The following is a 14,514-nucleotide window of genomic DNA, read 5'->3' on the forward strand; positions in this document are numbered from 1 at the left end:
AGATTTGAGATCATTGAGTCCAGTGGTTTTCACACTGGGAATGACAGCCCCACAAGAGTGGCCTGGTAATGAATGAGTGAATTCACTTAGCACAGAGTAAGCTCTCAGTAAGTATTAGTTCTTGTTATTACACGTTGTTACATGTTAGTATAATTATGCAGAATAATGCACACCAGACTATTAACATTAGTTACCCCAGTTGGAATGGAACTAAAGGGGGATTAGGAGGGTATGAATAAGGAAATGGCCCGTGGGTGGCTCAGTCAGTTAAGTGTCTGCCTTCGGCTCAGGTCATGATCTCAGGGTCCTGGGATTGAGCCCTACATGGGGCTCCTTGCTCAGCGAGGAGTCTGTTTCTCTGTCTCCCTCTGCCCCTCTCCTGCTTGAGCTCTCTCTCTCTCATATCAATCAATCAATCAATCAATCAATCAATCAACCTTATAGTAAAGAAAATGGAAATGAAAAGACACTGGAAACCAAACAAGACATGCAAGTGGTAGATAAGCATGTAAAAAGATGCAACAGTAAAGGTCAGAGGGAAATGTAAGTGAGAACAAGATACTCCTACATACCTACTAAAATGGCAAAAATCTGGAACAATGACAAGACCAAATGTGGAGCAACAGCAACTCTCATTCATAGCTGGTAGGAATACAAAATGGTACAGGTGCTTCGGAAGAGGGTCTAGTAGTTTCTTACACAACTAAACATACTCTTCCTATGTAATTCAGAAATTGTGCTCCTTGGTGTTTACCTATGTGAGCTAAAACATATACACACAAAAACCTGTGTCTGGACATTTATAATAGGTTTATTTATAACTACCCAAACTTGGAAGCAACCAAGATGTCCTTTTGCAGAGGAGTAGATAAACGGTGATACATCCAGATAATGGAGTATTAGTCTGCACCAAAAGGAAATGAGCTACAAGCCATAAAAAGACAAGGAGAAACCTTAAATGCCTATTACTAAGTAAGAGAAGCCAATTTGAAAAGGCTACATACAATGATTCCAGTTATATTCGACATTCTGGAAAAGGTAAAACTATGGAGACAGCAAGCAGGGCAGTGGCTGCCAGGGGTTAGGCAGAGAGAAGGATGAAAAGGCAGAGCACAGAAGAGTTTTAAGGCAGTGACACTATTCACTATGACACCATAATGGTGGATATATGTCTTCATACATTTGTCCAAACCCAAACCCTTCATACATGACAAACCCATTTGTCATATACGACAAAGAGTGAACCCACATAAAACTATATATTTGGGTCAATATATATTATTGATAATGGGTTAACGTAGGTCCGTTAGTTGTCACAAATGAACCACTCTGATGCAGGTGCAGAGCACTGATGGGGCCTGGGGGCTAGCTATGTATGGGGTAGGGGTAGAGGGGTATATGGGAACTCTGTACTTTCAGCTTAATGTTGCAGTGAACCTAAAGTTGATATACAAAATAAAGTCTATTAAAACAAAAAGAACCCCGATTTGGGGGGGGGGGGGGGGCGTAGCCTAAAAGCTAATAGTAATTACCTGCAAGTGATGAGGTTATATCAATAGCTCTTTCTATACTTTGTCCGTTTTCTCCTCCACTCCTAGTCCCGGCTCATGCTGTTCTCTTCACCTCCAACTCTTTGCCCCTGCCCCCCCATGCGCCGGGGAGTAGTATCTACTTATCCCTTAGGATTGAGTTTAGCTGGAATTTTCTCTGGGAAATCTTCCGTGACCTTCTCTGTGCTCCACAGAACCTGGATCTTCACCAAGGGGCACACATTCCATGGTCTTATGATTGTCTCTTACCTCATCTATCTGCCCCTTATGTATGTGAGCCTTTGCGGTGGGGAGGAGGGGTGGTCTGTTTTAATCCTTATATCCCCAGCACCTAGTACAGCACCCAGTATGATCAATTCATGAATTCTGTTGAATATATGAATATGAATTAAATCAGGACAAGTGTAAAGAGAAACAAAAAAACAGTACAAAACTCATGCTAAAAGAACTGAAACAGTATAGTGTAAGTGGGGAATAGCCACTCCAATTAGTTGTGGGGGTCCCAGAAGCAAACAAAGGCTGAGAGAGAACAGATGGGTATGCTTAGGGGCAGTGTCAAGAGTGGTAGGGTGAAATGCAGATCAGAACAGGGCAAAATGGATATCCTTGATGGGTCCCCATGACTGGCATGATATGAAAGTGCAAGTCAGAATTAATAAGCCCATCATGGCAAGAGGACTGACTCTAGCTCTATTGGTGAGGGTCTCTACTGTGTGAGCCAGTGGCCCAGCAATGTCCATAATCCTCCTGGTACCAATCACTGCTGACAATCCATCAGGAGCTCTGCAAACACTTGAAACACCTGCTTAAGATTTCCTTCCAGGGCACTATTCCCTGTACACGTTTGTGTGTGTGTGTGTGTGTGTTCCCTGATAGGGAGTTGAGCTGGGGAGGATACTGTCCATGAGATCATACTATAGCCTTTCATTTCTGTACCTCATAACTCCAGGTAGCTCACTATTCAGTCAAGGGCATAACACTTTCCATTACTATATATCCTATTTTTCTGCAAAACCAACCCTATTTAAAAATGGGGAGAAGGAGAAAAGGAATAGAAAAAAAACAACAACAAATCAACAGAGGTCTCTCTTGTTTCTTCTAATAAAAAATCTCCCATCTGGGCAGTGTAATCTGGAGGCAGATCTGCTCCTCTACACCCTCATCTCTCTCTCTCCCACTAGGGCAAAAACACCTCTATGTCCTCCTAATCCTCAAGCAAAGCTCAGACATTTGAAGAGCTTTTGGACACCCCTGGAAAACTCTGCAGCACTCTATTTGCAGGCAAGGCCAGGATTATTCTGGGGTCAGCATCAGCCTCTAGTCTAGTCCCCAGGGCTGCCTGCACAAAGCTCTGGATCTTATTTCAAGCATTCATCTGCTCCAATTTTGTCTCCTACCCGAGGTCTCAACCCTTAGCTGAATTACAATTAGTTGCCCTGAGGATCCTGGAGGAGACTCATTTCAGAGCAAAATGCCTTCTGCTGGGCAGTGCCAATCTAGCCTGTAGTTAGCATCAGTGAATTTCGACTCTGAGAACTGCCTCTGCTCAGACGGCCCAGAGAAATCTGTCTTTTATGATGGCCCATATTTGCTGTACTTTGGACAGGCCTCTCCATAGTTCTGAAATTGTTTCTCCCAAATCTCATTTTTAAAACAATCACTGCTGAGTAAGTTTTCTTCCAAAGCTGCCTTAAGAATTTCTTCTCAAAGCATGAATAATGATTGCTTTTCTGAAAAATGCAGGTTGTGGAATCTGACAGCTAATGCTCAGGACTGAGGGGCAGAAGAAAGAGTTCACCTCTGGGCTGCATGCCTGATTCATTGAGAAAAAGAGGTCACAGTTAGGGGCCACTGAGAAGTGGGCTAGTATCTCTTCTCTTCCCTGTCTTATTAGGGTCTGGCCATGGCACCGCACTGGATCAGTGTTTTTGCTCTCTGGAGAAAGAGATGCACTTAGAAGATGGAATTCTCATGAAATTTGTCCCTTCTTCCTCAAGACTGTCACATTCTTTTATTATTGAGGGGGTGGGGGATTGCATCATGTTATTTTTATCACTGGGATATTAGAGATGGAAACCATTACAGTCCAGGATAGGATGTGTTTGATAATGAGCTCTTTTGTAGCAAAAACTCTGCTCTTTAATACAATGGAAAAGTAATTTATTGAGAAGTGTCCTTGGGGATAGAAAAGAGTAATGCACGTCTATAGATGTTTTTCGTAGCCAGCCAAGGTGAGGAGGGACAGGCTACACTGGGAGCCCAGAGATGGGCTTCTCATCCCTTCTCTGCAACCAGCCAGCTGTGTGCTCTAGTTAAGCCTGTCCATGCCCCAGTCCTTGGGTTTCCCACCTGTACAATGAGCAGGCTAAGTGGCATCTGTGATTATCACACATTTTTAAGCAGGGCAGTTCCTCTTCAGAAACCAAATATAGACCATGCCAGGAGAGGGACCTGAATCCCACCTGCACCTGTGAGGTTCGCCATTCTGCTCATAGTACTCCCTAAAGCATCCTGGGACCCTTACTGCTCTGAGATGCACAGTGGAAGCCAGCAGCCTAGATGGTCTTAAAATTCTTTTCTAATTGAGCAAGGAGAAACACTTGTTTCTAATCCAGCTGATGTCTGGTTTATTCTACCTCTGGAGGACTAATGCCCCACAACATGCACAGAGTGATCCTGTCAAGTGTTATAGGTCCACTTTCCAGGACAGCTGATGCTTCAGAAAACAAGTGACAGGGACCCAAGGCTGCGCACAAAGACATAGGCTAGCACCAGGCATGGAAGGAATGTCTGTGTCTTCCCCAACCACATCTGTCTCAGTGACTGAAGAGGACCCTGCTGCTAGTATAGCTAGTGTGCGTGTGCGCGCGCACCATGCATTTCCTTCCTTCTTCCCTCCTTGTTCATTCATTCACTAATTCACACACAGATATGAGTCACCTGCTCTGGACCACAAATGATCTAGTAAGGAGGACTAACAACAAACAGGCCAACAAACAGCCGTGCAACCACACATGGAGAAGAATGAGTGGTGGTGGTGCTGGAGGAGCCAACCATGGGAAGATCTGGGAAGAGAGTGCCCGGGCAGAGGGAACAGCAGGGGAAGACCCGAAGGAAGGATGGAAGTTGGCCTGCTCTAGGACAGAGGGCCCTGCTGTGGTTGGTACACAGGTAGCAAGAGTAAGTGAGTATAACCCTACTCCTGTGGCCTTCAGGTACAGCCACAACAAGCCCGTTCAGAGCAGGCAAGCTGTGGTTCAGTCTTCTCATCTGTGGAATGCTGTGACAGATACTGTAGAAGGGCTCACTCAATAGCTTCTCTAGTGCACTTCTTCCTCTCCTACCTCTATTCAAGAGGCCCCAAGTCAAAACACTTATATTTGCAGCCATCCTGGCAGATAGGGATGCCTGGATGTCAGAGTTCTAGCCAAAAGTCTTTCCTGAATGAGAAGACTTTCCTGAATAAGAAGGCAAAATCTTGAAAAAGGGAGGTTCTGTTCTCTTTACCTCTCTTCCTTATTCTTCTCTGAAAGGCAGACTTCCTAGACATCAGCCCATTGTGTGACCATGAGGATGAGGCAGCAGGAACAGAAAAGCCTGGTTCTTTGATGATAGCCTGAGGCAGCTGTACCAATCCTGGATCTTATTATGAAATGAATGAATGAATGAATGAATGAATGAATGAATGAATGAATCCCTTACTGGTTTGAGCTATTGTTGATCGAGTTTTCTGTTATTTGCAGTTTAGTACATTGCTACATGAATATAAACAGGACAAAAACAGAATCTACTTCATGTTGTGGGAACTAAATGAGATACTGTGTACAAGGCCAGAGTCATAGCCAGGCACACAGCAAGCATCAGTAAATGGTGGCCCATATGTTGGTGCTGCTGAAGAAGAAAATCTGTCTCCCCTTTGGCCAGGAAGCTGGTTGGGGTGGGCCCTACCTCGATCACTGAAGTCATCAACCAGCACAATTTCGGCGATCAGCTCCGAGGGTGAGCGGTTCAGCACGCTGTGGACAGTGCGGAGGAGAGAGGACCAGCCCTCGTTGTGGAAGGGGATGATGATGCTGGTGTTGGGGAGCGTCTCCAGGTAGCGTTTACTGTTGCAGCTAGAGGGAGACACAGGGGACAAGAGAGGACAGGTTCAGCTCTTGTCTTACCAAGAGAACTCAAGAAGCACACAGTTTGGCTAACCACAAATACCACTCCTTTCCAGCTTCTGGGATGACTGCAAGCCAGGGACACCTCAGTCACTAGAACCTCTTCCACTTAGCATCCCGAAGTCCTGCCTTCAATTCCTGCACACACGGTACACAGGGATATGTATATAAGACGACCCTGACTCTGTATAAGAGCAGTTACAAACTGACAACAGCCAGCACTGAGGGAGCAGCACCGGGGTTGGGTGCTCTCCATGTGCTAACCTGTTTAAGCCTCTATCATTATAGGTACACGGTACATGGTTACCTATCCTCATGATTCCAAACAGAAGACAGTCCTTCAGTAATGCTCTGGCCTCTCTCCTCACCCCTTGCACACTCCTCACCAGTGGAAGAGAAACCTTTTACCCACAAGTCTGGAAGAATAAACTGGGCTTCACTGGCTCAGCCCCTCTGCTCACTCCTTGGATTCTGCTGGCAGAGGGCATATTTTTTTCCTCTGCTCTCTACCAGTCCCATGGTAAGCATGGGGGTGGAGGGCCCTGCCCTGTGGATCTTTAATGTCAATGTAACAGCCAAAAGAATTAACAGAGTTCCTTAATATCGTCAAATATCTAGCTGGTGTTCAAGTTCTGCCAATCTTCTTCTACCTTTTTATAGTTGTTTAAATCAAGATCAAGACAAAGCCCACATGCTGCTTCTAGCTGATGTGCCTTCTAAGTCTCTTTTTTCCTTACAATTTCTTTCTTGAAGAAACTGGGTCATTTGTGCTATTGGATTTCCTACAGTCTGCATTTTGCTGCTTGCGTCTTTGTGGTGTCTCTGAACATGTTCCTCTGTTCACCCCTCTTTGGTTCCTGTAAATCAGTAGCAAGATCTAGAGGCTTAGCCTACTTTGATGAGATACTCTGGCAACCTCTTCATAGTGGTGTGAGCCTCCTACAGGAGACACATACTGTCCAGTTGTCTTTCCTTTTGTAATGTTGGTGGCCACTGATGATCAATGCCTAAATCCTTCATTTCATCATCACGGGTTTGCAAAATGGTGAGACTCTTATTCTATCATTTACTAGTTGGGATACTATAATGAAGGAAAATTACCACATCAACTATTTGGTTGAGGTACAGGAAAATATAGGAAAAGTACAGACAGAAGGAAAGGGGTGGAGGAAGTTGGGGAAGGGCAGAGGGAGATGGAGAGAATATCAAGCAGACTCCACACCCAGCACAGATCCCAGTGTGGGGCTCAATCCTAGCACCCTGGGATCGTGACCATGAGCTGAAGGCAGACGCTTAACTGACTAAGCCATCCAAGCACTCCTGAGCTAGAAATATATTTTCATACATAACATCATGAGTTCATGCTGAAGTTTTATATTTAATATATAGGACTACAGAGTTTTACTGAACATTAATTTTATATTGCATGTTCTTTTTAATTGAGATATAATTCACATACCATAAAATTCAACATAAAATTCACCCTTTTAAAGTGTATAATTCACTATTTTTTTAAAAGATTTTATTTATTTACTTGAGAGAGAGTGAGAATATGAGACAGAGAGAAGCAGACTCCTTGCTGAGCAGAGCGTGTGACACAGGGCTCCATCCCACGACTAAGATCATGACCTGAGCTGAAGGCAGACACTTAACTGACTGAGCCACCCAAGTGACCCAGTAGTTTTTAATATCCTCACAAAGTTGTACAACCATTACCACTATCTAATTCCAGAACATTTTAATCACCCCCAAAATAAACTTCATATCCATCAGCAGTCACTATCCATTATCCCTCCCCTCAGTCTTTAGTAACCACTAATTTGCTTTCTGTTTCCATTAGTTTTCCTATCCTGGAGGTTTTATGTAAGCAGAACATTAATATGTGGCCTTTTGTGTCTGGCTTCTTTCACTGAACATGACTTTGAGGTTCATCTATGTTGTAGCATGTATCAGTACTTCATTCCTTTTATGGCTGAATAATATTCCACTGTATGGGTATACTATATATTATCTACGTATTCATCAATTGATTGATATTTGAGTTGTTTCTACCTTTTGGCTATTATGAATAATGCTCTACGAATATTCATGTATAAGTTTTTGTGTAACCGTGTTTTCAGTTCTCTTGTGTATATGCCAAGGAGTAGAACTGCTACGCCATATGGTAAATCCATGTTTAACTCTTTGAGGAACTGTCAAACTGTTTTCCAAAGTTGCAGGAACATTTTACATTTCCGCTAGCAACCTCTGAGTGTTCTGATTTCTCCACATGCTGTCCAACTCTTGTTATTGTCCATCCTTTTGATTCCTAGTGGGTGTGAAGTGGTATCTCATTATGGTGTGACTTGCATTTTCCTAATGACTAATGATTTTGAGTATATTTTCAAATGCTTGTTAGCCATTTGTAGAATTTCTCTGGAGAAATGTCTAGTAAATATGCATTTTGTTTTTAGATTTTTCTCACTAATGTATAGAAATATGATTGATTTTTGTATACTGAACTTGTATCCTACAACTTGCTGAACTCACTTATTAGTTCTATGAATTTCTGTGTATGTGTGTATTCCTTAGGATTTTCTATACATAAGACAATGTCATGAGCAAGTAGAGTTTCACTTTTTCCAATCTAGATGCTTTTATTTCTTTTTCTTGTCTAACTGCTTTGTTTAGAAACTCCAGTACAACGTTAAATAGAAGTGGCAAGAGCATAAACCCATATTTTGTTCCTGGTCTTAGGAGGAAAAGCTTACAATATTTCACCAATAAATATAATGTTAATGTGGGTTTTTCATAGATGTTCTTTATTAACTTGATGAAGTTCCCTTATATTCTGAATTTGTCGAGTGTTTTTTATCATGGAAGAGTGTTGGATTTTGTCAAATACTTTTTCTGCATCTACTGAAATGATCATATAGTTTTGTTCTTTATTCTATTAATTAAGTGTATAACATTGATTTTCATATGTTGAACCAACCTTGCATTCCTAGGATAAACCCTACTTGGTCATGGTATATAATCCTTCTTATATATTGTTGAATTTGGTTTGCTAGTATTTTATTGAGGACTTTTGCATCTACATCCAAAACAGATATTGGTTTATAGTTTTCTTGTGATGTTTTGTCTGGCTTTATATATTTTACCTCTTTTGCTAAAAATCTAGGTTCTTAACATTAGCATAGTTACTTATTTGCTTTTTCCTATAATATATAATTGTTTCAGAAAAGCAATACCAATATCACTACTAACAATCTCATTATATAACATTTGATATTCCTTTTGTCCTTCATTTCCTTTTTTCTGTGGGGTTGATTTAATTAGAGATATTAGGGGTTTTCCCAGGGCCCAGAATATGGGACCTGAGGACCAGGGAGGCCCAGAGGGAATGACAAAACTGTCTACCTTGTCTCCAGTCAGAAGCTACGTATGGTAGACAGAGTAGCAGCCCGAAGATGTCTACACCTTAATCCTCAGAAGCTTACATGACAAAGGGGACTTTGCAGATGTGGTTAAGGTTTAGAACCTTGAGATGGTTTGAGGAGCCTGGATTACCCAAGTAGGTCCAATATAACCACAGGTGTCCTTAAAGGTAGAGAACCTTTCTGGATGAGTCAGAGTTTGAGAAGGAAAAAGTAGAGAACTGAAGTGTGAGAGGGACTCAACTCACCATTGCTGGCTTTGAAGATGAAGGAAGGGGGTCATAAGCCAAGGAAAGTGGGCATAAGTGGGCATAAGCAAAGGAAAGCTTCCTTTAGAAGCTGGGAATGATTCCTCAGCTGATGGGCAGCAAGAAAAAATGAGTTTCACTTTTCATAACCAGTCTGCCAACAACCCCATATAAGCAAGATTCCCCCAGGCTCCTAGAAGGGAATGCAGCCTGGTCAACACTGATTTTAACCCAGTGAGACCCATGTTGGACTGGGTCTGACTTGCAGAGCTGTTAAGAATAACTTTGTGTTGTTTAAACTGCTAAGTTTCTGGTAACCTGCCATGGCAGCAACAGAAAACTCATACACAAAAGTCATCTTTGATGACCTTTGTCCAGTCTGTAAACACTTCAAAGTAGAAGATTTCACAAAACATTCTCATGAGTCTCACATGGCAGCAGTGGGCAGGAGTTGACAGTGGACACTCCTCTCCATGAAGCAGGTGCTCTCTGGGTCCCCTCAGCTCTTACCACTCTCCACAGCCATATACCAGAGCTGTTTCACTCCCTTACATTGCCTCGCAGGCCCCCGGAGACCTTTGAACTTGACAGCCCAGAAATAAAAGACATTGTGGGAGGGAGCTCCGCAAGACTGGTAAGAAGTTTTTTGGAGGAATTATGGAACAACAAATGTAACAACAAAATGTCTCCTTTCATATGTCACTGCAATCTATTGTTCAACTGTTAAAATGCACCAGGGGCTCTCTGCAACTTACTTTGAAACATCTGAAAAAGTAAAATAGATTGACAGATGGAGAGAGGGATGGACAGATATGTGATCAAGCAGGAAGAGAAATGCTAACTCCAGGACCTAGATGGTGAAACATGAGCATCAATGTACAATTCTTTTGAAACTTTTCTGTATGTCTGATAATTTTCAGAAAGAAACATTAGGCGGAAATGGGTTAGGACCCACAGTCTCCTTAGTCTCAAATTCTACTTCTGCTAGAGACACCAAGGGAAGCTAGAGATGGAGGGCAAGACCAAGAATGGACCCTTGGTATCTGGCAGTGAGCTCAGTTCCAGCTGTGTAGATAGGCCCCCGCCTCCCCCCCCCCCCCAATTCTGCCAGTATAGTTCTGCTAGACAAGTCAGTCTTTTTCCCCTTGGGACCTTGGGACTTCTTTCACATCCTGTCTTGCTCCTCTATCTGGTTGGAACTTTTCTATCCAGGCCTCAGGCAGCAGCCCTCCGACAGCCTCTCCCCCACCTCTAATCCCTTTGGTCAAGTCAACCAGGTTCTCTGGGAGCCGTCTCCAACTTCATTATGTGGGTTTTCACAAATAAACTAAAGCACCTCTTCTTAAAAATCCCTTTCCCTAAATCGGCTGGGTCTTCTGTGGCCAAGAAAGACAGGTGCTATCTAGTTTGCTATAGAAATTCCTGCCTTCCATCCAATCTCACAGGAGGCTTGTTTGATTGAAGCAGAGTTGGGGGTGCTGGTTAGCAGTAATAAGTTGCCTGGAGTCCACGGGGTGAAATACAATAGAGCTATTACCCTACAGAGAGGCCTGGCTCTCTCAAACCCCAGGCTGGGCCCCACAGCCTGCCAGCAGACACACAAACACCATCATGTATTAAGGGAAATAGGCAACACCACAATAGACTAAATTCACTTCTACTTTGATTCAATCATGGAATTACAGATTATTCAGAACTCAAATGAAAGGCTCAGCTTGGATCATAGCCTTGAACATGTACCTTTGTTAGGGACCTGGGGACTACTCTTTTTCTCCCTTCTCTATCCATCCACTCATTTATTTACTAAATAAACACACAACAGCACTTTGACTTTTGCCATGGGCACTAGTCATTAGTCTGGTTCCAGCTTAGTAGAGGCCCTTTGTTTAAATAAAAAATTGTGTGACATGCTGAAATCAATCTCTCCAGACTCCAGCAGGAAGTTTGGTTCCACAAACTTGTCCACAAGCCACCCTCCTGTAGGGGAGTTCATGCAAAAAGCCCTGTCTTTCCTGTTCTTATGAGGCCTCAGATAACAGCAGGAAGAGGAGGCCTGGCTGGAGACGGTGAGGAGGAAACAGAAGGCCCCCACCCACACTGACACCCCCATCCTAGCAGTCCCCTTTAAGACCTGTCTGCATACTGTGTCTTAAGATTTCAACACTAGATGGTAGAGTTACGCACAGTTCTTTGATGTGTGACAAACATGAGGCATCCCTGTGCCCAATGCCTTTAGAAAAGAAAATGCAGTCTCCAGGAAGAGAAACTGGGCACTATACTCCCAATGTAAGGAGGCTGGGTTTGGCCATGACCAGACAACTCTGCCTTCCCATGGTTCATTGTGTCTGATGGTTCCCAGAGCACTTTTCCTTCTCTTTCCTTTCACCCCAGGGAAGAAGGTGAACCAGAGAGTGCTAATCCCATTTTCCATACATTGAAAATAGGACCCACAGAGGCAAGTTACTTGGATCCTAGACTCAAATCTACATAGTATTTATTTAAAATAACACTTATTTTAGCCATTCTGACAGGTGTAAAATGATATCTCATTGTGGTTTTAATTTGCATTTCCCTAATGATTACTGATGTTGAGCATCACTTTATACCTGTTGGAATGACTAAAAAAAAAAAAAAAAAAAAAAAAAAATAAGAAACAGCAGGTGTTGGCAAGGATTTGGAGAAAAAGGAACCCTCTTGCACCGTTGGTGGGAATGCAAACTGGTGCAGCCACTGTGGAGCAGTATGGAGGTTCCTCAAAAAATTGAAAATAGAATTACCATATGATCCACTAATTCCACTACTATTTACCCAAAGAAAGCAAAAAGACTAATTCAGAAAGATACATGCACCCCTATGTGTACTGCATTGCATTATTTACAATAGCCAAGACATGGAAACAGCCCAAGTGTCCATCGACAGACAATGGAATATTATTCAGCCATAACAAAGAATGAAATCTTGCCATTTGCAACAACAGGAATGGATCTAGAGGATGTAATACTAAGCAAAATAAGTCAGAGGAAGACAGATACTATACATTTTCATTCATATGTGGGATTTAAGAAACAAAGCAAACCAACCAAAAATAAAAAGAGACAAACAAAAGAACAGACTCTTAACTATAGAGAATGAGCTGATGGTTACCAGAGGGGAGAGGAGTGGGGCAGGGGTGAAAGAGGTGAAGGGGATTAAGAGTACACTTATCGGGGATCCCTGGGTGGTGTAGTGGTTTAGCGCCTGCCTTTGGCCCAGGGCGCGATTCTGGAGACCTGGGATCGAATCCCACGTCGGGCTCCCGGTGCATGGAGCCTGCTTCTCCCTCTGCCTGTGTCTCTGCCTCTCTTTCATGAATAAATACATTAAAAATCTTAAAAAAAAAAAAAAAAAAAGAGTACACTTATCGTGATGAGCACTGCATAAAGAATTGTTAAGTTACTATATTGTGCACCTGAAATTAATATAATACTGTATGCTAATTATACTTGAATTAAAAAAAATACCACAGTGTTTTTCTTGATGACAATAATGATAACTGCTTAGGATAAAAATCTAAAAAACACAGAAAGGCTAATGCACAATCCCAGTACCATCCTAACACTTGGGGCTGACCTCTGCTAAATATTTAGGGAATGTCTTTTCTGCACACTTCTCTGCCCACATATTTGTTTCTATAACACGGCACATGGCAAACCCACTTGATGGCAATGCCCTCTTGCCTCAATATTTCTGCCCCCCCATTGATGCCCTAAAAGGGGCACCTGTGGAGGTTTAGCCCGTAAGTCCCTTGAGGCACTTCCATTATCACGTGGTTCACAGTCTGAGGAGGTTCCAACCCAAGACTTACACAAGCACAGCATGAGGACAAAGGGCCATGGCCGGGGCATTCCCTGACCCACTCTGAAATAGTGAAATGAGGAGAAACAAAGTAAATGTCCATCAACAGGGAAAGATTAAATAAATGATGGACACTTCACACTATGGAATGCTGACAAGCAGTTAAAAATAAAGTAGAAGATGATAATGATGATAACAGAAAATATCTGTTAAGGATCTCCATTATGTCAAGCAATGTTCTAAGCACTTTATATGCACAAAGTCATTTCATTTAATTGTCACAATGCTCTTTCCAGGTACAGACTATCATTATTCCCATTACAAAGAGGAAGAAACCAGGCACAGAGAAGCTAAGTAACTTGCCTGAGGTCAAAGAGCTGGTAAGGGCGACAGCCTGGACTGAAATCCCATCTGCCCTTTATACATGTTAATACTTTTATATGGATAATGTAGCAATGATATTAATTATACAAGTAAAAAGAAGAACGAAGAGATAAAAGACAAAAATCCAAGGAACTAAGCAGAAGTCTGACACCCTGGCTTCTAGTTTCTGCTCAGCCATGCAACAATCCAAGCCCCTTTTTCTGGCTGGATCTCAGGTTCCCCTCATGCCAATAAGGGAACTGGACAGATGCAAAGGGCAAGTCTCGGGCACCTGCTCTATATTCTTTCTCCTTCTTTGGTAATAGCATCCTGATTTTCCTTGAGGAATCTTCCACCCTTTAATTCTATAGGGTTCACGGGGAGGTCCTTGCCTTGCCTTGAGAGGGGCAAGGGAGTCTGGCTCAGCAATCAGAACACTGCATCTCTCCAACAAAGTGACAATTCAAGGATGAGCACCTGTAAATTAGAGTACATCTCTGCTAAGAGAGAAATTGGCTCTTTTCTGTTGACATTAAATATGGGAGGATATAAGTCTCGTCTGCCTAGGGCCACCATGTGTGTTCCCTGTTTTACTTTTTTTTTTTTTTTTTGTTCCCTGTTTTAAAGTGAATTGAACAGAATAGAAAATAGAGCCTAGAGTTGGAAAGGGGTTCCTACTGGCATCATTTAGGGGCTCGGATCCAGCTATAGCAGAAGCCAAGCTCTGCTCCTGCCCTTTTCAGTTTTGTGAGTCAATACATTTTCTTAAGTCTGTCTGAGTTAGGTCTCTGTCGCTCGTCACTAAAAGAATCCTTGCTGTTATCACTGGATCATCTCTAAGCCCTCTTAATCAAATTAATCTGTTTTGGACCTAAGGATGGCTTCTGAAGGCCAGAGGGAGAAATGGTGCCCCAGGAGTCACCTCTGATCTGCATGG

The 14,514-nt window shown here is 42.7% G+C and overlaps 1 protein-coding gene and 1 long non-coding RNA gene across 14 annotated transcripts in view; one reads left to right on the top strand and one right to left on the bottom strand.

Annotated features, from left to right (window-relative positions):
- LOC144312768 (uncharacterized) overlaps nucleotides 1–8,835 on the top strand; it is a 29,401-nt gene extending 20,566 nt beyond the window's left edge. The window contains exons 2-3 of the long non-coding RNA XR_013378348.1: nucleotides 4,480–4,730; nucleotides 5,294–8,835. This is a non-coding gene — a long non-coding RNA (uncharacterized LOC144312768). The remainder of the gene's footprint in view (nucleotides 1–4,479; nucleotides 4,731–5,293) is intronic.
- Nucleotides 1–14,514, bottom strand: part of GALNT10 (polypeptide N-acetylgalactosaminyltransferase 10) — a 216,131-nt gene that overhangs the window by 85,482 nt on the left and 116,135 nt on the right. For all 13 annotated transcript variants that reach the window (XR_013378346.1, XR_013378345.1, XR_013378341.1 and 10 more), the window contains exon 4: nucleotides 5,499–5,665. Coding sequence is in view for 2 of the 13 variants with exons in the window: in XM_077895782.1 (XP_077751908.1) it covers nucleotides 5,499–5,665 (167 nt within the window). In the remaining 11 variants the exon portion in view is untranslated. The remainder of the gene's footprint in view (nucleotides 1–5,498; nucleotides 5,666–14,514) is intronic.

Source organism: Canis aureus, chromosome 4 (genome assembly GCF_053574225.1).
Source record: "Canis aureus isolate CA01 chromosome 4, VMU_Caureus_v.1.0, whole genome shotgun sequence".
Classification (NCBI taxonomy): Eukaryota; Metazoa; Chordata; class Mammalia; order Carnivora; family Canidae; genus Canis; species Canis aureus.